The sequence below is a fragment of the Alosa pseudoharengus genome, unplaced genomic scaffold, assembly GCF_046254945.1.
Source record: "Alosa pseudoharengus isolate Yale_2024_CS ecotype anadromous, Long Island Sound unplaced genomic scaffold, YU_APseudo_1.1 YU_APseudo_1.1_scf_1, whole genome shotgun sequence".
In the NCBI taxonomy this organism is placed as follows: domain Eukaryota; kingdom Metazoa; phylum Chordata; class Actinopteri; order Clupeiformes; family Clupeidae; genus Alosa; species Alosa pseudoharengus.
The window spans coordinates 55,074,433-55,095,435 of NW_027468564.1; the positions used below are offsets into that span (position 1 = coordinate 55,074,433).

The window sequence follows — 21,003 nt, forward strand, 5'->3', positions numbered from 1 at the left end:
TGAAATTGTCAAAGAAAAAGTGAGGGTGGGGGAGGGTTCATTTACCTTAAACATTGTGTCCAGCGTTGTACTGTCTCCATGCTTAAGGACTGTAAGATATACCTGAAAGACAAACACGTTTTTCAGTTGTACAGAATCAGGAACACTTTGTACATAAACTCAAAGACCGAAAGGACAAATTTAAAATAGCATCTATAAGTTGTGTTTAATGAGAACTAAATCAAATCTTTCTATTCCTACTCCTTTAAAGTCTCGCTCCCAAGTCCTCTCCATCCCCTACTCCTGTAACTCTTTGCAAGCATCAAGTCTTACATAGGACTTCCCCTTGGTTACTCAATCAGTGTTTAACAATTCACACAGTGTTAACTGCTTAAAGGCCTTGAATATCAAGTTCAAGTGTAAGAGCGAGAGCGAGAGTGTGTTTGAGAGGCTGTGGTCCTGTGTGCTTGTGAGACGGAATTTCTATGTCTAAAGAAACTTGTGTGCACCGCTTCTATAGGACTGACAGTATATGTTTCTGTGTGTATGCATGTGCATGTTTGCCTGTGGGCATGTAGCATGCGTGTCTGAACAAACTGTCAATGTGCCTGTGTGTGTGTGTGTGTGTGTGTGTGTGTGTGTGTGTGTGTGTGTGTGTGTGTGTGTGTGTGTGTGTGTGTGTGTGTGTGTGTGTGTGTGTGTGTTTGAGTGCACACGTGTGTGTGTGTGTGTGTGTGTGTGCGCGTGTGTGTGCGCATGTTTGTGTATGCGTGTCAATCAAGCATCCCTGGGCACAAGAGCCTCCTAGCCTCCCACCAAAATGCAAAACACAAGTGACTCCAACTACCCTGTGTTCTTCTTGCATGTAGGACCTGAATAGTAAAACTGCTTACAGGGAATCTGACTTGGTGCCAATGTTTGCATTCACATCAACATGTAACACTTGTGACAACAGCACGCATTGAACACTGCTATAAATACATACTCCAACTGACTTCACCATGGGAGCCATAATCAGGCAGGTGAGGGCTCTCATAATCCCCAGTCCCCATGTAAAAGAAACTTCCAAGCACAGCAGGGGGCAGCCGTGGTCTACTGGTTAGGAAATCAGACTTGTGACCGAAGGATGGCCCATTTGACCTGGCTGGTAGGAGAAATGTGGTTGAATATTGCTCTCCCTTGTCCACATCCACGGCTGAGCTCTGTGTGTGTGTGTGTGTGTGTGTGTAAACCACACACCATGGATGGGTAAAATGCAGTCGGATAGTACCTCGGGATCAATAAATATTGATCATCAATCTGTCTAGCCAGCCCATCTTCGTCTCACAACACTTCCTGCTAAGAGTATCTGAATCCAAAACCAGGTGAAGCCCAGCTCACTGGCTCGGCTGAGAGGATAAATAAATGATGTGGAATGAGTCACAAGACAGACAGGTGAGTGTGAGCATTTATCTGTGTCAATACACAGCTAAGAAGCTGGGCCCAGATTCAGAGTAATACCCAATAATGCTTCAGCTCCTCCACAGCCTTTCTCCAGAGCTGGCTCTGTGTTATGGCTCTGCTTCTCTCACACATGTCTATATTGCCTTATGCGTGCTTGTGCATATGTGTGTGAGTCTGTGCATGCATGTACATGTCTGTGTATGTGTGTGTGTGTGTGCTTATCTGTGTATACGTGTATATGCATGTTTGTTTAAGTATATTCGTATGTATGTGCAGGAATATGCCTGCACTGTGCAGGCATTTACTTGTATGTTTTTATGCATGTGTGTACATGCATAAATATGTGTGTTTATGTGTGTGCATGTATATAAATATGTATGTGTGTTTATGTGTGTGCATCATGCGCATTAAGTTTATGTGTGCATCATGCGTATTGTGTGTATGTGTGTTTATATGTGTGCATCATGCGTAATGTGAGAGTGTGCAGGTGTGTGTGTGTGTGTGTGGAGACGGGCTGTGCAGAGCTTACTGGGCTCCTGAGGTCTGCCGAGAGGATCTGCTTGCCCTCCACATGGTCCTTAAACCTCCGGCGGGCCTCCTCCAGCGTGGGCTTATGGCCCGCCTTCCCAAGCTTACCCAGAACCAGACCCCGCAACAGAGCATCCAGGTGGCCTACACACAGGGGAGGAGAGAGGGAGGGAGGGAGAGAGAGAGAGAGAGAGAGAGAGAGAGAGAGGAGAGAGAGAAGAGACGAGAAAGAACATTAGGCAGAAATGAAAGGGCAGAGAACGAGGGAAAGGAGGAGAGATAAGGAAAAGAGGAGAAAAGCAAGTAAAGATAGAGAGAAGGAAGGTGTGAGAAGAAAGAAAGAAAGAAAGAAAAAAAGAAAGATATACAGAGAGAAATCAATTAGGGGAGAAGTAAGGAGATGGAGGAAGAGAAAGAGGAGAGAAGAGTGTGAAGGAGAATGCAGAGAGAGAGAGAGAGAGAGAGAACATCATTAGCACTCGGTTTCACAGTTCACAGAACAAGCACCCAGGAGAATAAGGCCACATTGTCCCTGCTTCATTTGGCCCCGTCTCCGCCAACAGAGCACCCCCCCCTCCCCCTCCCCGGTCTCAAGGACCGCAGCACCGTACAGTAGAACACACAACGCTTTAAAATGTCTGCTATTATCATATACCAACAGGCCAACCAGCACAGCACACGAATGCCTTTTATTGCTTTGGAGTCGAGCCCAAAACATTGCCTCCTACCACCTGGGCCTTATCAACTGTCTGGGTCGTTACCATCTGTGGTGCCTGCTTCTTAAATTCTCTTCTTAAATTAACGCCCCCCCACCCTCCCCCTCCACCTCCTCATCTTCATCATCTTTGTCCTCACCAGACCCTGGCCCTTGAGGCCCACCTTCGCCCGGCTTGCTGTCCCAGCCCAGCTTGAGGCCGATGGGGGTGAAGAGGTCGCGGATGAACTCCTGGATGTCCTCGTGGTAGTCGGTGTGGGAGAGGAGCGAGGAGAGCACGCCCAGGTTGCAGCTCAGGTCGCTCCACACCGTGTAGTTGGGCTCATTCACAAAAGCCTCCATCAGCTTCAGCACCTCCACCGTGCTGATCATGCCGGCCCGTGCCTGCAGGGGGCGACGGAGAGACGGGGGGGGGGGGGTAGAGGGAGAGAATGTCATTCACAAAACGTCTCTGTTCTAGTCTTCAAAAACAAGGAACTGCAAGAGTGTGTTTGATCAGGTGCAGTTTGCCAAAAGGATTGCAACAGTACGTAATTTTTGAAAATCGGGCACACGGATCAAATACTACAGATCAGAGAGAGATAATAAGGATGAAAGACAGAGGGCAGAGAAAGCCAGAGAAGAAAGGAGAAAGAAGAAGAGAGAGAAAGGGGAAGGGCAACAAAAAGAAAAAGAAGAAAAGGGGAGGGAAGAGTTAGAAAGAAAAACAGGACACAGGCAACATAAAAGGGGGTTGGTCAAAAAAAAAGTGTTATACTGCGTGTTATACTGCGTGCGTGTGTGTGTGTGTGTGTGTGTGTGTGTGTGGGCAAAGGTGAGGGAAGACGAAAACACAACAGAAGGTAACGTACGCCAGTCACAAATGTCACAGTGATGACACCACAGCTAGAGTCAATCATTGACACGTTTAACTGCAGCTGCTTTTAATAGTGGCATGCCTCTCCTCCCTTCTTTATCTATGTTCATATGGGCAAACCAAGAGCTCTTCAGCTCTCAAGAAACAACAAGGAGGGAAGTTAAGGTTGCCATTGCAGAGATAAGAGACCTTCACCTACAGTAAAAATAAAGTGATGAAACCACACCAAATGTACAGTAAATGAGCATGTTAAATGGCTCTTGTGTGTGTGTGTCATGGGTGATTGTGCGGGTCCTACACGCTGACCTAGTCGTGCAGCAAAGCTTGCCACTGACCCACGTGTGAGCCAGTGCAAATACAAAAGCAACATTGCATAACTTGCCCAATGTCAGCACTCAGCAGCTAAGAGCCACGGAGAGCTAAGCTGTATTTAGATTAGCTCTACGTAGCTTAGCTTGGCTGGCCCCATTGCTAACCTTTGCTTTGTTTCTACTCCCCTGGCCCACATTCAGCTCAAGCTAATATCTGATTCATGGCCGCGGCGGTCCCTCAGCCTAGCGACGCCGCGGCTAGCCCTTCTCGGTGGCTCACCAGAGAGAAGAGGTCGTTCTGGAGGCCCAGTCGGTCCACAGGCAGCAAGGTGAGGTCTCGGACGCCCGGCAGCAGGCTCTCCAACATGGCCGAGCTGTACTGGATACGGTAGAAGCCCACTGTGCCGGGGTTAATCTGCAAGAGACAAAAAGAGACTATTGGGGTCTGGAGGGATGGACACTAGAGTGGCCAAAATGGGGATAAAAAGAGAGAGAAAGAACAAAGCCAACGAGCCAACTGATATATGTTTATATTATTAATTGCTGCTGTAACACCATAATTTCCCTTTGGGGATGAATAAAGTAATCTATCTATCTCTCTCTCTCTCTCTTCTCTCTAAGAGGAGAGGGGTGTGGTGGGGGAGCCGAATTCCCTTTCAGAGACACATGGGGCTTTTGACTACTTTTAGCCACCAGGGAAAGCATTTATGAGGGGACGAGCGACTTAAATGTTTCCCACCAGCAAGCTGCAAAATTCAAGGACCGAGAGAGATTATGCATGCTTTGGCTCAATTAAGGGATCATGACCCAACAACAAAAAAACATTTGCAACACTCTGGACAGCATCCAATGCTTCCAGGGCACATTTCCTGAGCAGCATTTGTGAAAGGGTCTCTGCTAGCGCAAGGTTTGCAAGATGAACATGCTGATTCAAGTGTAAGTTTGTGTAAGGGTGTGTGGGTGTGTGTGTGTCCTTCTTACAAGGACTTTTGCAAGGACCAAGTATACTATACTATACTTTACTGCTGCAAAGACAACTATACTATTTGAATCAACTGTGCGAAATGCTTACAGGCTTATCTTGATTTCATACAACCTTACTTTACATCAGAATAATGAAAGCATTTCCAGACTTCCCAATAAGAGATTTCATCTCATTTGTCAACTGAATTGAAACATAAACAAACAAAAAACAAAGCTACTGGCCTGACCTTAACCCACTGCTCAGGGCTGATGTTGGGAACGGTGACTGTGGTTTCGGGTTGGTCCAGGAGCACTTTCATCTTGGTGCAGGCAGGGTCCTCACTCGAACAAATACTGATAGGAACCATCCAACTGGGGCAATCCTCACCTGCAATCACAGAGCGAGCAGATAACCATCAGAACGGCTGTAAACCATAGATATCAATAGTGGCCATTTTAGTTGTCCCAGCATGCAATGAAAATAAATGGCACCCTGTAATTTGCCATTATGCTATTTGCCACTGCAGATGACTGGAGGACCATTATGACATACAATGCATCCACATGACATGTGCATAGAACACATTGCTTTAATATTTTTTATTTTGCTACATAAGTTTACTCTGCTAAAATTGCTCCTGAAGTCCACAAGACGTAGTCATACTCAATTCTAGTCAGAATATGAGTCTGATACTGCTCTATTGGGATGTAATTATGGGGTGTATTTCAACCGATACAGGGGGGAATGCCTCTGCACTCAATTGGATAGACCTAATCAATCAGCGCAACAAAATAGCTTACCATGAGGTGTAGGAAGAAAACACACAAACCATCCTACTTCTACTATATCCCTCCGTTTTTAAAAATAATTCTGTTGAACAGTGATATGCTACAAACATGTTAAACAGCTGGGAAAGGCTGTCGCAAATCCCTCGAACAGGTGGTCAATCAGAGATTTCAAACGAACGAGGGAACATGTCACAATGCAACAGCGCTGTTTTCCCTTGATGAAAGTGAAACCACGAGTTTTCCCACATCTCAACTTTGGCCAAAGTTTTCAGAACTAATCGTTTTCAGTGATACAACCTCATTAAATAATATGAATGTTCCATATGGGGTCTTAAAAGCCATGTATCCTTCTAGCCACAGCGTTTTTGTTTCAAACATAAGCCTAATCAAAGCGTGCTCAGATGACGTGATAGACCAGGCGCGTTTGCTCACCTGTCCATCATCGTAAAGCCTGATTTGATTGGTCCGCCCGATATAGGCCGAGCATACCAGATGCCAGACCGAACTTCCCGACCTCAAATGTTGTGGGCGGGACTAAGTTCGGAATGGCACCCAGGCTAACAAGATGGTGCAAGACCTTGTCTATCTCTTGCGTCACATCGAATATAGGAAAGGGCAAATTTACAAGAACTAATGTTGCAAGATGGCTGTAGGGACTCTCAGTGGTATACAAACCAATATATGAGATAAATAAATGTCCATGTATTGCAGAGTCAAATCGTACTACTTGTTCTACTGCAGTAACGATGTATCATGGCCCATATATTATTGTAATATTAATATAATTATAATATTGTATAGTGGACTTTGAAGCAATTCCCACACCCCTACTTCAGAGACTTTGGCAAATGACTATCTGTGCTATGCACTGCTTCCCAACCAAGGAATTCAAAGAAAAAGGAAACTGAGTCTGTCTTAGCCTCCCACTCAGCATAGCTGCCTGAAACAGTGATGTAACATGAAATACCGGTCTCAAGTCTTGACCTACAACTCCCGTGAAGGCATTTGTACACACACACACACACACACACACACACACACACACACACACACACACACACACACACACACACACACACACACACACACACACACACACACACACACACACACACACACAAACACACAAACACACAAACACACACAGCCCCCTCCCCCAGATCTCACACACGATGACTGATAGAAAAAAAAAGTCTTTGAACAAACACTATGTTCCCTTCAGGGTGAGTGTGACCCGTGAGTTAGTTGGGTGTGTACAGTTCACAGTGCTACTGCAAGCTCCTCTCACCGTTGTGTGGTCCACTAGCGCAGAACTTCTTCTGAGAGATCTTGAGCACACGATCCTCCCCTTGCTGAGAAAACAGATAGCATTGCAAAAAGTGATCAGCAAAATATGGGCACTCACAGAACATACTGCAAATGTCTTGCAAGAGTAACTGGCTGAATTACTGACTGTTGCACTGTTAATCAAAACAGTTCAGAAATAAACTACGTTCATTATTTTTTTAATATTCTCATGTCCAATTATTGTATAGTCCTGCTGACACAGAGAGAACACACACAGGGATAATGGCACACTGACTAGTTCTGACGAGTCCTCAATAGTATCAATAGAAAGGGCAGTTTAAAAACAATATCAATAGTATCAATAGAAAGGGCAGTTTAAAAACTCAAGTGTGTCAATAGAAAGGGACAGTTTTAGAAACCGGCTGCTGCACCTGTTCCTGGTCCACTACGATGATGGGGAAGCCCATCTGCTTGGTCCAGGAGTTCATGACCGCAGCTATGGGCTTCCCACTGGCCTGCTCCAAACAGTCCCACAGGTCCTCTGGACAGAAGGGCAAATGATATTCAACATCCAGCAAACATTAACACTTTCAGACAGTCAAAAAACCCTGTTGTGGTGTAGTGCCTGAGAATTATTCAAGGTCAACTCTCCACCAAGGCAGGTAATAGTAGTACTCGAAACAAAACAAAACAAAACAAAACAAAGCACATGTATGGCCATATCCTATATTTGGCAAACTATTACTGTCTGCTTTTAAACTGATGAAGGGAACATTCATTTTAATGAAACTCATGTTGCAACTGAAGTGGGAGCTTTCTCCAGTGCCTCTGGCTCCGTAACGACATTAAAGAGGCAAAGGGACCCTGTCCAGACCCACGTTAATGTGGTTTTAAATGTCCACCGCTCCCTCCACCAGGCCTGGGGGGGCGGGGCGTTAGTCCAGGCTGATGATACAGCATTAGTCCAAGGTGCCATCCTGCCAGACTGAGTTCCAGCCCAATCAAACGCACCTGACCAAGACAGAGCCACTCAGCTCCACACTCACACCCCCGGAAGGGCTTCAGATGTGTTTGAGAAGCGCTGCAGCCCTGCTACTCAGGAGGGAGGAGCCTCGAGGTAGAGGGCTGGAGTTGGCCACCAGTGGTTAGAGACCGTGTCCAGTGGTCGTTAGAGACCGTGTCCAGTGGTCGTTAGAGACCGTGTCCAGTGGTCGTTAGAGACCGTGTCCAGTGGTCGTTAGAGACCGTGTCCAGTGTTTGTTTACAAGTCTCTCACACCTTGGCCAGATAAGAGAAATGTTTACATTTCCCCCAAAAATGTTCTTGATTTGTGAGAGGGCTGCTCAAAGAAGTGATTCAAGCTACAATCTACAAAAGCTTTTACATTTGCAGTCAGTGCCTGAAAACCCACTATAATAAGTTGTATCTCATCAGTAATCATTCATCAGCAAGTCTGAATGCCAATTAAGACTAAAACAACATTCTCGTCTGAAGCTCTACCAGCAGACTCTGCCTGAAGGAACGTTACTATGGGCCACTATGGGAACAGTATACACTGCAAATCTTTTACAGAATGACAAACAAAGAAAGTTCAGGTAACAGGCAAAGATTTAAAGAGGTTGCTTTAATTTGCTCTTAACTTGTAAACATGTCATCTGGGGAGTGTTTAAAGGAACACGGCAACTTTTTGGGAAATGAGCTTATTTGCCGTCTACCCTAGAGTTAGATAAGAGGACATATGCCTCTCTCTGTGTGTGCGAATTAACTCAGTCTGAGTTACCATTAGCCTAGCTTAGCATAACTCATTGGATGTGGGTTGTTCCAGTTAGCCTATAGCTACCCTAGCCTATAGCTACCCTAGCCTATAGCTTAAAGGGAGCTCTACTACAACCCCATTTCCCCAAACGTTGGCGTGTTTCTTTAAGCACTTTCTCTGATGCCTTGCCATCATGAGTCATTTGATCAGTTTTGCAAACTCCCAAGACGACTGCCACAGATAATACTTATTAACACCTGCCAGACTTCAAAGCAAACAAACAAAAAAGCATGTTGGAACATGTTCAGAACGTCCACAGAAAAAAGAAAGAAAGAAAAATATCTCTACGGCTCATTCTGTGCAAGAGAGATAGGCTTATCTATCTAGATCCATGTCCATTTGACACACGCACACACACCTTTCTCGCAACTTCTGTACACTTGCAGAGGTTGCGAGACAACAATTAACAATGAAGACATGTACAGATGGTGGAAGCCTGTAGCAGAAAAGCTGCTGTTTGGGTCTCTTACCACACACACACACACACACACACATTTGCCTTCATCAAACAAACTTTCCTTCTCATTCTCTTCTGTCTCTCTCATTTCCACCCACATGTGTGCGTACACACGTACACACGTACACACACACGCACACACACACACACGCAGTTGGTGTGATACTCTGCTCCACCAACTGGGGGCGGTACGTCGAGCCTGAAAGTAGGACACAACCGACACAAACGCCTGAAGAAAAGAAGAACGTGGGATGTGCAAGCACTGAACGAAGGAAGAGCTAATGAAGGAGTGTTCCACACGTATGTGCAAAAGATGTGGCTGTTAGATGAGGAGAAGCACCACGAGTACTTTCGCCTGTCTGCTGGGAAGTTTGATAAGTGGGCGATTCTACCGAATTCGTGCAAATTGCTGTCCCAGACCCTAAAAATTAATTTAAAAAGCATTTATACAGAAAAATGTTACATATTTATAAAGATCTTTTTATTATCTATTAAGAACTAAAACAATATTTGAGGTAGCATCAAGCTTAATATATATAAAATCATCATGTTTAGGGTACTTTCAATTGAGAGGTGGCTGTCCCAAATCCTAAATTTCACCTTATGAAAAAAAATATGAAATCATTTTTGTAATTTTTTCCACGCATGTTTTTATAAAGATCTTTTGAATACCTATGATAAAATCAATCGAAAAAAAATATATTTATTGCATATTTTTTTCAAAAATCATAAATCATTACGTAAAAAATGTTGTCCCGCATTTTTATGTCACAACCAAAACACTGTAAGGTATAGCCCATAGGATGATAATGATTTTAGCCACACAGCTCCATTTTGGACCAGGAAGTGTGTGTGCATCCCTCTCTCTCTCATGGCCACATGGTGAGTAGATCAGTCCAATAATTTTTGAGTAAATGCATTCAAAAAAGTCTCAAAATCAGGCTGGTGACATTTAAGAACGTCACTACCGAGCACATATTTATTTCAATTAATCAAGTTGTTTTGGTTGTTTTTTCTGAAAATGTAGTTTTTATTTGTGCATAAATGTTCAGAACTGTGCTATCTAACCATGTGCTGACTAGCATCTTTGAGATAGGCTCAAATATACCTTTTCGTCACTACCGAAACAGTCACAACCGAAACATAAATTGAAGTTTCGGTTGTGACGAGATTGTTTCGATAGTGACTAAATGGAACGCTAGGTCCTATATTTTGGCAAATCAGTGATATTTCCAATTGCACATTTATATATATATATATAATACATTTTAGCATATTTAAGACTAGGCCTACAACCTGAAATAAAAGTTTAATTTCAATGATTAAGCTAGTGCTATTCATGGGTTTCATCAGGTTCCTTTCCACAGGTGTATTAGTCAAGCACCATGCAGTCTGCATTCATAATCTAGGTGCTTGATTGTATACACCTGTGGAAAGGGATCTGATGATACCCATGAATATAGAAACAAATTGCCAACATGTCTAAACATAAAGGAAAAAGTAGAGCAGAAAGACTGATAAAATATAGACAAATATTGAGGCATGACTCAGTGAAGTACCAAGAATATTTAAGAAAGGAAAGTGAAAGAAATCATTGTTCAACTGCATCTTTTTGCAGAAGTATTAGTTAGGAAGGCTGAGGGCCCTATCTTATACTCAGGCGCGACACAATTGTTTTCCTAGTTTTAAGTCAGCACATTTTATCATTATTCTGCCAGACACCCATACTGTGTGATCCTTGCACACCCACGGGTGCATCGATTAAAAAAAACAGGTGTGGTCAGGCATATGATCACAAATTGCTATTTTGACGCCACAAAAAATTATAACACCACTGACCAAGGAACGTGGTCTAAAGTTAAATGGGCATTATTTCAGTTATTTTGAGGGTGCACGGTCAGGAATCTAACAGCCTGGTAATAAGACCTAAGCCAGTGTTTCTTAAACTGGGGGTCGGGACTCCCAGGGGGGTTGACAAAAATATGGGAGGGGTCGCAAAATGATTGTTTTGAAGGTTTTCAGACCAACATGTTTAAAAACTGGGATATTCAGTAGACCTAGATATAGGGTTACAATTTACAATGTTTCCATAATGTTCCTCCGAATGTGGGTGCTTTGTTTTACGTAAACTCAAATCTCTACCTGCGTCTCTTGCAACGATAACTTTAAAGATGCTGTACGTACGCCTACCAGTGACAGAACATTATGCAGCCTGTTCTTGCCACAGGACTGCCAGTTATATATATTGTCAAAGGCTTGGTTTTGATGTTGACATAGCGTACTGATGAGAGAAAACATTTTTCTGCCTCTGCCTCCAATGCCAGTCCTACAACATTTTCCAAAATGATACCAAATTTCATTGGCTGGAGAGAAGGGGGTCTCGAGACTAGGCCAATATGTTTTGGGGGTCGGCAGATAAAACGTTTAAGAACCACTGACCTAAGCAACGAGTCCCTGGCAACACAATTCAAAGACTGTGCTGGTGTGCTTGGATGAATGTCCTTAGCATTTTTAACATTCATTGGAATGTTATTGGGGTGTTAGGAAGCAAAGTACATGAGCGTACACAGACACAAACATACTCCATACACCTGGGGACGCTGGTTTGCCTGTGTAATCTGTGTTGTGTTGGACCACATGGCTCAGCCAGTCACTCGTCCGGACTCGAACCCGCAAACAGCAGCACCTCGGATAAGGAGTCGAGCATGCTAGCAATAGCAAAGCAAAAGCAAAGCAAATAATAAAAGCCCAGGCTGCAACACTACTCTATAGGTGTCTGCAGGGAGGTTTACCAACATACTGCACACCTACCGTTATACTCCTAACGCCCCCTAAACCTCACTCCTGATCCGGGTCATGGTCCAGAATTCCTACACAGTGGACCACCCCTACACCCTCGTTTTGTTTTCGTTGTTGTTGAACCTTGTCTTACATTTAAAAAACAAAAACTGAACTGCGGATTTGCTTAACTACTTGGGGTATCTGACTGAGTGAGTCAGAGTTTAGGCTGGCTATGACGAGGCAAACCGGCGTAGCCTGGTTTCAAGCATTCCAACAATAGTTCCATACATACGTTCACATTTTGTTTTGCACAAGAGTAAAAGAGTCTGCCTTCAGCAGATCCCTTCTGCAGAAATGTGTTTGCTCATCCATATGGTGGTACTGTGCCATGGTACATGCAGTACTTGCTTTTAGGGAATGGAAGATGGCACTCTTGTTGTTTTTCTTCTGATTGGTTATGGCATACCTTCCAACATTTAGCTTTCAAAAACTGGGTTTTGGGTTGCCAGGTTTTATGACAACAGGATTGAAATTGAAAGTAAGTCATTGTGTTGGATATGTGTAGGGTGCATATCATACCGAATTAGGCAACCCGGGAAATGTCAGACTAACAGAAAAAGTGAATGGATCCGTGAATTTAAAATTAAGTTTGATGGTCATGCAATTTTTCCGGGAGAAAAAACAAAGCGGGTGGCCGCCGGGAGATGACCTTGAAATACGGGGGAAACCATGGAAAAATGGGAGTGTTGGCAGGTATGGGTTATACCTAACAAACATTCATGCTTAAAGGGATACTCCAGCGTAAAAACAATCAAAACAAAATAGCCTTACACTTAACTACAGATAAACACAAGTATTGCAAACTTAAACCCTAGGTCATTTTTACTTTGAAGTAGCCCTTCAATTAAGGGGCGAGGGACATTAGAACAATCCTTTTGAACCATGTACCTGGCGTCTGATCACTTATTCTGCTGTCAAACTAGGAAAAGTGAACTAGACACTCCCTACATACACCTGAACCATATGCTTCAGATCATGCGTCTTAGATTGTCAAAAAAGGGCCCTGAAGGTAACAAATTGAACACTAAAATGAGATCTGGAGGTTATATGTGTTCTTTGAGCAATTGTTAACATGTTAGATACTTTTTAAATGTTACCATTTTTGAACACTTAATAAATCTTTCTTGAAGGATAATAAAACCAAGCATACATTTTCTATCTTGCATCCTAAACTATCCATCAGCTGTTCAGTGAAATATTAAACAGATTTCTTTAAAAAAATATATATATGTCTGTTATGTGCTAGCTGCATTATGTGCAACATTTGAGACTTATTTGTCATTTTTTATCAACACAAAATACTGACAGTCTGATGTAGTAGTCACTACCGAAACACTACCGTCACAACCGAACATGTGCTGTCACAACAGAAACACAGGATGTTTTGTTAAAAAAAGAGTATATCTAATCATCTGACAAGATAACATGGTGGTGTTTGATTAAATATATATTTTTAGTAATACATCCTTAAATTTGAAAACGGTATGATCAACTTTATGCGTTTTACAAAGAAATATTGTTTTTAAAATGCAATTAATCTCATAAATGACACTTATTTTGTGTTAAAAATTATTATTGTTATCAGTTGAATCATGAAAATGCTTTAAGAAAATTCTAAAAAATATATTTAGAAGGTATATGTAAAGAAATTCCTAATAGGTTATCACAAAACTTCTTATTTTGTTAATTGTTATTGTGTTTCGGTAGTGACACATTTTGGGAGAAGGAAAACATTCCAAAACTTTATAAAAAGACAATATGAAATTAAAATGTCCAATTATTAGAGATGTGTAACTTGCGTGTTATACAATGTGTGTGAATTAAAAGTTTTTGGGGAAAAAAAGACACTTTTTTCAAAATGTTTCAACCTCTGAATTTGCACGAATACGGTAGAATGGCCCAAGTTGGCCCATCGCATCATCCACCAGAACACACACAGCACACCTGTTGGTAACGCATTATATACGGAACAGGCGAGAATGCATCTGGATCAACAAGTGTTACTAGGTTTCGCCTGAGCATTGTAGATAGATAGGCTACCTTTATATATTTTGATTTCAGCATTGTTCAGTAATAAATGCTAGGCTACGCTCAAGATGCATTTAATCCAAGGTCATGTCAGCTCTCTATGCAGGGAGTAGGGCTGCTTTTTATTCGAACATGACGTGAAATATCCGTAGTCAAACTATAAATAAACTATTCGGTTTTTAGTGCTGTGTAGCGCATTTCTACAGTCTATGATCCAGGGCTCATGACCAAATCAAGCCAATATAATAGCCAGTAGCCACAATGAGCCCATGCAGCCACCCCGTTTCGACAATAAAAGATAACGCACAGAATGGCCAGCCTGAGCGGACAATTACATCCCCAACTCATCTAAAATGTGGTGTCTTGAAATACTTTGAGTTCTACACCATAGATGGTAAAGTAACCGTTAAAGATAATGTTAAAGAATGTATCTGTGGATTGTGGCTTTACATCGGTCGAAGTTGACTCCATGTCGTGGTGTTTCACGTAACTCGGTAGCCAGACAAGCTGAGGACAGGCGCTCTGCTCCATCGTCGTTATGGTAACCAAACAAGCCTTCTTCTGTCTAGGTTTGTTTCTAGGTTTTAAGTGTTGTTCTTCTATGTGGTCCACCTACTGGAGGGGAGTGTTTACAGCAGTTCCGTTTCACACATGCGTCACTTTGACGCGCGGTCTTAAATTTCGGTCGACTCGTGACGCGCTCACCAGTGGCGCGTGCGCGGGACGCAGACACGGGAGCGTACCATAGGCTTTAGGGTTGCCACTCTCCTTGACACAAAAGGGTTGAAAGCAAAGGATACTGTTACAAATGTTGGTGTATTAACTGACAGTGATCTACATTTCAACAGCCACATGAAAGCAATAAGTAAATCAGCTTTTTAGCACCTCAAACATAATGCCAAACTTAGAGGGCTGATGTCAAAATATGATTTTGAAAAATTCATTCAATCTCAAGCAGGGTTGATTACTGCAATGAGCTTTTCACATGCCTTCCTAAAAATACTATCAAACAGCTTCAGGTGATACAAAATGCAGCAGCTAGGGCTCTCACACAAACTAAAAGAACTGACCTTAAGTCCCTGCACTGGCCTCCAGTACTTCTGTACTTCTGCTTGTACATAAATCAGTAAATGGAGCAGGACCTAAATTTCTATCAGACATGCTTCAGCAGTACACACCTTCTCGACCTCTCGGGGCTCAGGAGAAAAACCTGTTTGTAAAACCTGCTGAACTAAACATGGTGAGCAGCTTTTAGCTGCTATGCGGTTTAGCTTTGAAACCAACTTTCGGATGACATCAAAAAGGTCCAAACTGTAGCCAGTTTTAAATCTAGACTTAACACCAAACTGTTCTCAGATGCCTTCTGCTAACTGCACTTACAATGAATTAAGTTACAAATTCCAAATCTGCCTTTAAATTATTCTACCTTGTGTCTTTTATTTTGTCTTTTTAATTATTCTTTATATTTAAATGATTTTACCTTGTGTGTTTTATGTTTTCATTATGATCTTTACTTTTTAAACTGTTCTTTGACAATTGCCCTTTATGCTTTTATTTGCTATTACTGTTTGCTTTTGTTCATGTAAAGCACATTAAAGCAACACCAAAAAGTTTTTTGTACCTTAAAATAATGTTTCCAAAATCGTTTCAGTGGTTCATCATCTCATAACAGGGTGAATGACACTTTCTGCATTCGCTTCGCAGCCCTCTATCGACTATAACCGCACTATGTAAGTTTGCCGGATCGGGTAGTGGATCTGTAGTTTGATGGAATGAGACATAACAGGGTATCTCCACGGCAAAAAGATACATACGACAACTTACATTTTTTTTACAGATCGAGTTTTTTCTTCTACTAATTTTAACCCCCACCCAATTTTGGATGTCTACAGAAGTTACGAAATATATTTTGGCTGAAGAAAAATAATTGTGTGAATTACCTTCACAGCTATAAATGCCCAAATTTTAGGGTCTGGGCTGCTTGCTTTTGAAGCTGGCTGTACATATCTGGTTGTGCTTACTGGCTGAGACTGACTGTTCTTCACCTGTATCTGTAGTAGCCTATATTACTTGCCAAAGACATGTGCACTGGACTGGATTCCCTTCAATATTTTTTTTCAAAGTTAGACTAAGCTATTTAAATATTTTAATAGGCCTACTTTATTTAATTTACTATGTGCATTTATTCCCATATGCATCATATGTCCCATATACAGCACAGCAAATTAAAGTTAATCCTTGTATCTAAACAAACCAAAGCTTGACTGAAACATTGTAAAACCATTGTTTTGTTTTAAATTAATTAAGAGACAGGTCCTCCTCGGATCCTGCTGAAAACTGCTGGTTTCATCTCAAGCACGCACGTATTATGAACGCACGTTTTTTTTTTTTATGTAGCCAGTCGCCGACAATCAAAACAAAAAAAAGTATGCGGTTATATTTCACAACTTTTGCGAAGTAGGCCTACTGGGAAAGGCTGGCAAGCAAGCTGCTGACAGATATTACAGGTATTGTAACTTAGGGACCGTTCGTTATTTATAAACGGGGTCACCGGAGGGATTTTGAGTGCTACGATCAAAAGTTGCATGACCCTCCCCTGCCTGCTATATAATTTTCAACGACCCTCTAGCAGCATTTTCAAAATTGACATGACCCTCCCCGGTCAACTAGACGTCTTCTGCCCACGCTCTTAACGCGGTATGAAAACACCTCAACATACTACCGATTAAAACTAACCTCTGCTTTCTGGTCTTACACATCACACTTCACCAAGATGGTGGCCATTTCAGTAGATTTACTCACTAACATTGTTGTGGAAACACAATAAGCATGGAAACTAAATGCACACTTCCTGCAACTGCATTAGCCTAGGCCTACTTGAAAAGTTACTCTAGTAAGTATTCACATGAAATAAAACAATAAAGCATTGAGACCATTCAACAAAGCACACTGGGTAATAACAAATTCAACACATTAACTTGTTGCTATGGACTCGTCTCTAGGCTTCCTCAGTCATTGTAAAGCTGCCGAAGCTGAACATTATCCAAAACTCAATTTCTCAGACGAGCGTCAATTTGGGAGCTTGCTACACTCCTTCCTTCTGAAATGACTTGAAAAGGCCGTTTGCACAATTTCACAAATAATCACAGGGACCGAAAAATACCTAACATGCCAACTTTTTCCGGGTTTAGGCTATCATTTTAACGTTTCCCCGCTGTCTTGCCGTTTTAATATTTTCCCGTAGAATATCCCATATTACTGTAATACTCTCATAACATTAGTGCTGCATTCTGGCCTGTCTCTGTGTTGTCCTGTTGTTACCCCTTGCCCTTCCAGTGAAACAGATGTATTCAAATCATCGTTTTGCTTGCTTGAATGAGAACTCAGAGTGATGTTAACCTAGGCCGATTTAAGTTAACGACGTGGTTGTCGTGAGAACACGATTCATTAGGCTGTTAGGCGTGAATAAAGTAGGCTACTTTGTTGCTCCAACCCTTCCAACGTTAATGGGGACGAATGTTGACATTTTCCGTATTTTGCGTGAGAAACCCGGGGAATCTCCCTTATTTTCATTGTTCAATGTTGACAGAGCTATGGAACGAAAGAGAACGTTATATGGCGACAGAAATCAACAATCAAACAAGCCACTTTGATTTTTTGTTGTTTTCATTAATACAAAAGATGGGTGACCCTCCCTCCTAGACAAAAAAAAGTTAGGTGACCCTCCCCTCAACAAAGAATAAAAAGACATGACCCTCCCCTATTTTCCTCCGGTGACCCCGTTTATAAATAACGAATTGTCCCTTATACAAGACAGATAGACAGATATTTTCTTCCCTAGGCTAGGCCAGCAACACACGCTGGAAAGATGCAAACAGATCAACTTAACATATTTCCTTCTGATTGCGAAAATGCAAGTCAGTCCGTGGTTCTTTCATAAATTGTGCAGCAAATTATCAGACGAGTGACAGAAGCACTGCGCATAATTTGACCAGCAGTCTTCGCGTCCATAGTTTGTGAAACCATGCTGCATCCGAGCAAAGATTCTAGATGTCCAGCGCAACTCCGAAAAGGAGGACAAATGAGCATCCGGCTTGAGGTTGCGCCGGACAGGGCTTTTAAAATCCATATGTCCGGCCTAAATTCGAAGGTATGGCCACCCTATCGCTAACTGGCTTATCAACTTTCTCCCGCTCATTCTACCGTTCACGCAGGCTACCTGCGTATCTCTCAGGCCTCGGCTACACCACGAAAACGTCAGGCATATTTGTACATATTATTAACGTTTTCACACCTTTAACCACACCCGTGAAAAACATCTTCACTCTGCAACCACTACACTTCCTCCCGTAGCCTTATATAGTCACTTATACAATTGCGTTCGGATGGATGGAGACATTTCACTCGCTCTCTCGCTGGCGGTCCCATACGCAAATTTAATACATCCCTTTCGAAAATTCAAGACATTATCCCCGACAATTTAAGACTTTTTTAGGCCTTAAAAACGAAAGTTGTATTTAAGACTTTTTAAGGATCCGCGGGAACCCTGCATAAGAAACTAAAATTTGACTTGCATCTGATGTCGCAATACATCATACTTTCATAAAATCATGCAACATGTTCTACCTTGTCTGTGGACATTGTTATTTGCAAAGCCGGTGCTGGATAAACAAATGGTGCGTGTGACAGAGGAAAAGTTATTTGGTGTTGCTTTAAATTACCTCTGTGTATGAAATGCGCTAGATAAATAAACTCGACTGACTTCAAGTTTAAATCCAGCCCATATGATCTGACGCAGTGCAACCAAAAGCTTCAAATCAAGCCATCTGAACACTTGAGACAGCCAACGGGCTCACTCTCACACCTCTGTGGTCACTCGCATACTCCACTTGTGAAGCGTGGAGATGAGCTGATAGAGCATCTGGGAAGCCTGGAGTCAGAGGCACGCCTTTAAAGCTCCCAGGCGCTCCATTAGACTTAGGGGTGTTGGCACAGACCAGGCATTCAGCATGCCCATGCAAGCCATCTCATTCTCGGTGAGTCACATTTAGGCCTTTGGGATGGCAACCGCTGGCAGGACACAAGACTGCAATACTGCAGACTTGCTTAGAAATGGACAGGGCACCCTGTGGTAGTCTTGTGGAGTACGGACTGACCAAATGCGCCCAGTTCTTTCCCACAGTCATTACAAATACTGAACAACTTCTATGACGTCTACATATCTTATATACATATATACCATATGCAAGGCCTACCTGTAGATGCATTTTTATGTTGAAACTTCAAAAGGTAAGCATTCATTCCTTTCCTAAAATCCTGCAAAACAAATGTCATAGAAGTGTGTTTACAAACCTGCACGGTACAAGAAGGCAAACGTTACATAACTGCAATTGGTTCTAATGACTCACTGCCTTATAAATACAAGGCCTATCAATGTGTTATCTGTGGCAGTAAAGTTTTCATAAACGTGCTGCTGATATGTGTGCCACTGGGAAGATATGAGATAATTTAGTCTAAATAAGCCTTAGTGGATCAATGAAAGATCCAAGAACAGAAGGTGGTTGTGATAAATAAAAGTAAAGTTCAAAGTAAAAGTATATTTTCCATGCCATCTATTGCTTCACCAGACTTAAAAGCTAGACACTGAAAAACAACTAAGTGTACCATTCATTAACAAAGCGAACCATGCCGAGATGGCCTCCCGAGGTGGTCTCAGTTTGGTTCGCTTTAGAGGGGTCCATTCGTTTGGAGTGCTCACATTATGCACAAAAAAATGCTGAGTCATAGATCTGAGTTTGTTTAGAGGGCTGAATGGGACCAAGTGTGTAAAAATCCATTAACTCGTTCAAAAGTGCTGCATACAAAGAACACAAATCTGCTCAAATGCAGTAACTTGGCTACTTGTGTAAACTGCAATGTGGCTCAGATGGCCTCTCAATCAGATCACAAATTGGCCCATACTCATACTGACTGACTGAAATGGACTTACAAAAAACACCAAGCACCCTGATCACGTGCAGTGCTTATCTCCTCACCTCATCTCCTATGTAGTTGTGCAGCATTCTGATAACGGAAGCGCCTTTACTGTAGGATATGGCATCGAAGATCTCGTCAACCTCTGAGGGGTGCCCCACATTCACCTGCAGAGAACAGAGCACACGGAATGTCACAGCCATGATCTACTGACACAGAACATTCTAAGCCACGCTGACAAAATGACACGGAGGTACTGGATAGGGTCAACTGTGGACTTCTTCAAACTCCACTGCTTTTTTAAGAGGCCTTTTTTACTTTATTTTCCATTTAAGGAAGGTCCTCTTTTAAGGGCTTTAAGATGAATCCCTTGCGTACCTCTATAGGGTGGCTGTTGTCAAGGGCATCCAAGTCAAGCGCCCGCGTGTAATCAGCTGACACAAACTGCGTCCAGATGTCGTACTCTGGGAAACAGTGGTCCACGCACAGGTACTCGATCCATGACGCAAAGCCCTCATTAAGCCACAAATGGGTCCACCATTCCTGTTCAAGAGGAGCACGTTTTAAACACTGTATGCATGTGAACAGATCTATTTGGCTGCACGATTACATTTGCATGCAAAATAATGCATTTGCATGCACAATGCTGACAAGCCTGACAGTCTACCTGGTCCAGTAGGTTTTAAATTCAATGTCAAAGGAATCATAATAGGTTCTCAGTCTTTGCTACAAATCTACAATCTAAAATGACCAACAGCATCTTCACTAAACCACTTGGAGAGCGCATTACTGAGGGGTAGGAAACAGTTTTTTCAAGGGAGCGGGGGGTGTCTACACCCAGAACAGAGCCCTCTCTTTTTGGGAAAAGCAGCCTGGCCTCACCATGGTCACCAGGTTGCCGAACCACTGATGTGCCAGCTCGTGCCCCACCACCAGCGCCACCCACTGCCGCGAGGACGAACAAGAGTTCTTCGGGTCAATCAGCAGAGCCGTCTCCCTGCGGGAGGAAGAGGAGAA

At 42.6% G+C, this 21,003-nt stretch overlaps 1 protein-coding gene across 2 annotated transcripts in view; it reads right to left on the bottom strand.

The window, feature by feature from the left end:
• The window catches only part of npepps (aminopeptidase puromycin sensitive), a 37,635-nt gene that overhangs the window by 6,332 nt on the left and 10,300 nt on the right, over positions 1-21,003 (bottom strand). The window contains exons 9-19 of one of the 2 annotated variants that reach the window (XM_076293383.1): positions 20,869-20,983; positions 20,365-20,529; positions 20,049-20,153; positions 19,269-19,329; positions 7,303-7,412; positions 6,873-6,936; positions 5,044-5,183; positions 4,113-4,247; positions 2,830-3,049; positions 1,952-2,094; positions 46-102 (exon numbers count right to left, since the gene is read on the bottom strand). In XM_076293383.1, the coding sequence (XP_076149498.1) occupies positions 46-102; positions 1,952-2,094; positions 2,830-3,049; positions 4,113-4,247; positions 5,044-5,183; positions 6,873-6,936; positions 7,303-7,412; positions 19,269-19,329; positions 20,049-20,153; positions 20,365-20,529; positions 20,869-20,983 (1,315 nt within the window). Of the gene's footprint in view, positions 1-45; positions 103-1,951; positions 2,095-2,805; positions 3,050-4,112; positions 4,248-5,043; positions 5,184-6,872; positions 6,937-7,302; positions 7,413-19,268; positions 19,330-20,048; positions 20,154-20,364; positions 20,530-20,868; positions 20,984-21,003 lie in introns of both variants that reach the window. The other variant, XM_076293374.1, reaches the window with a different exon arrangement.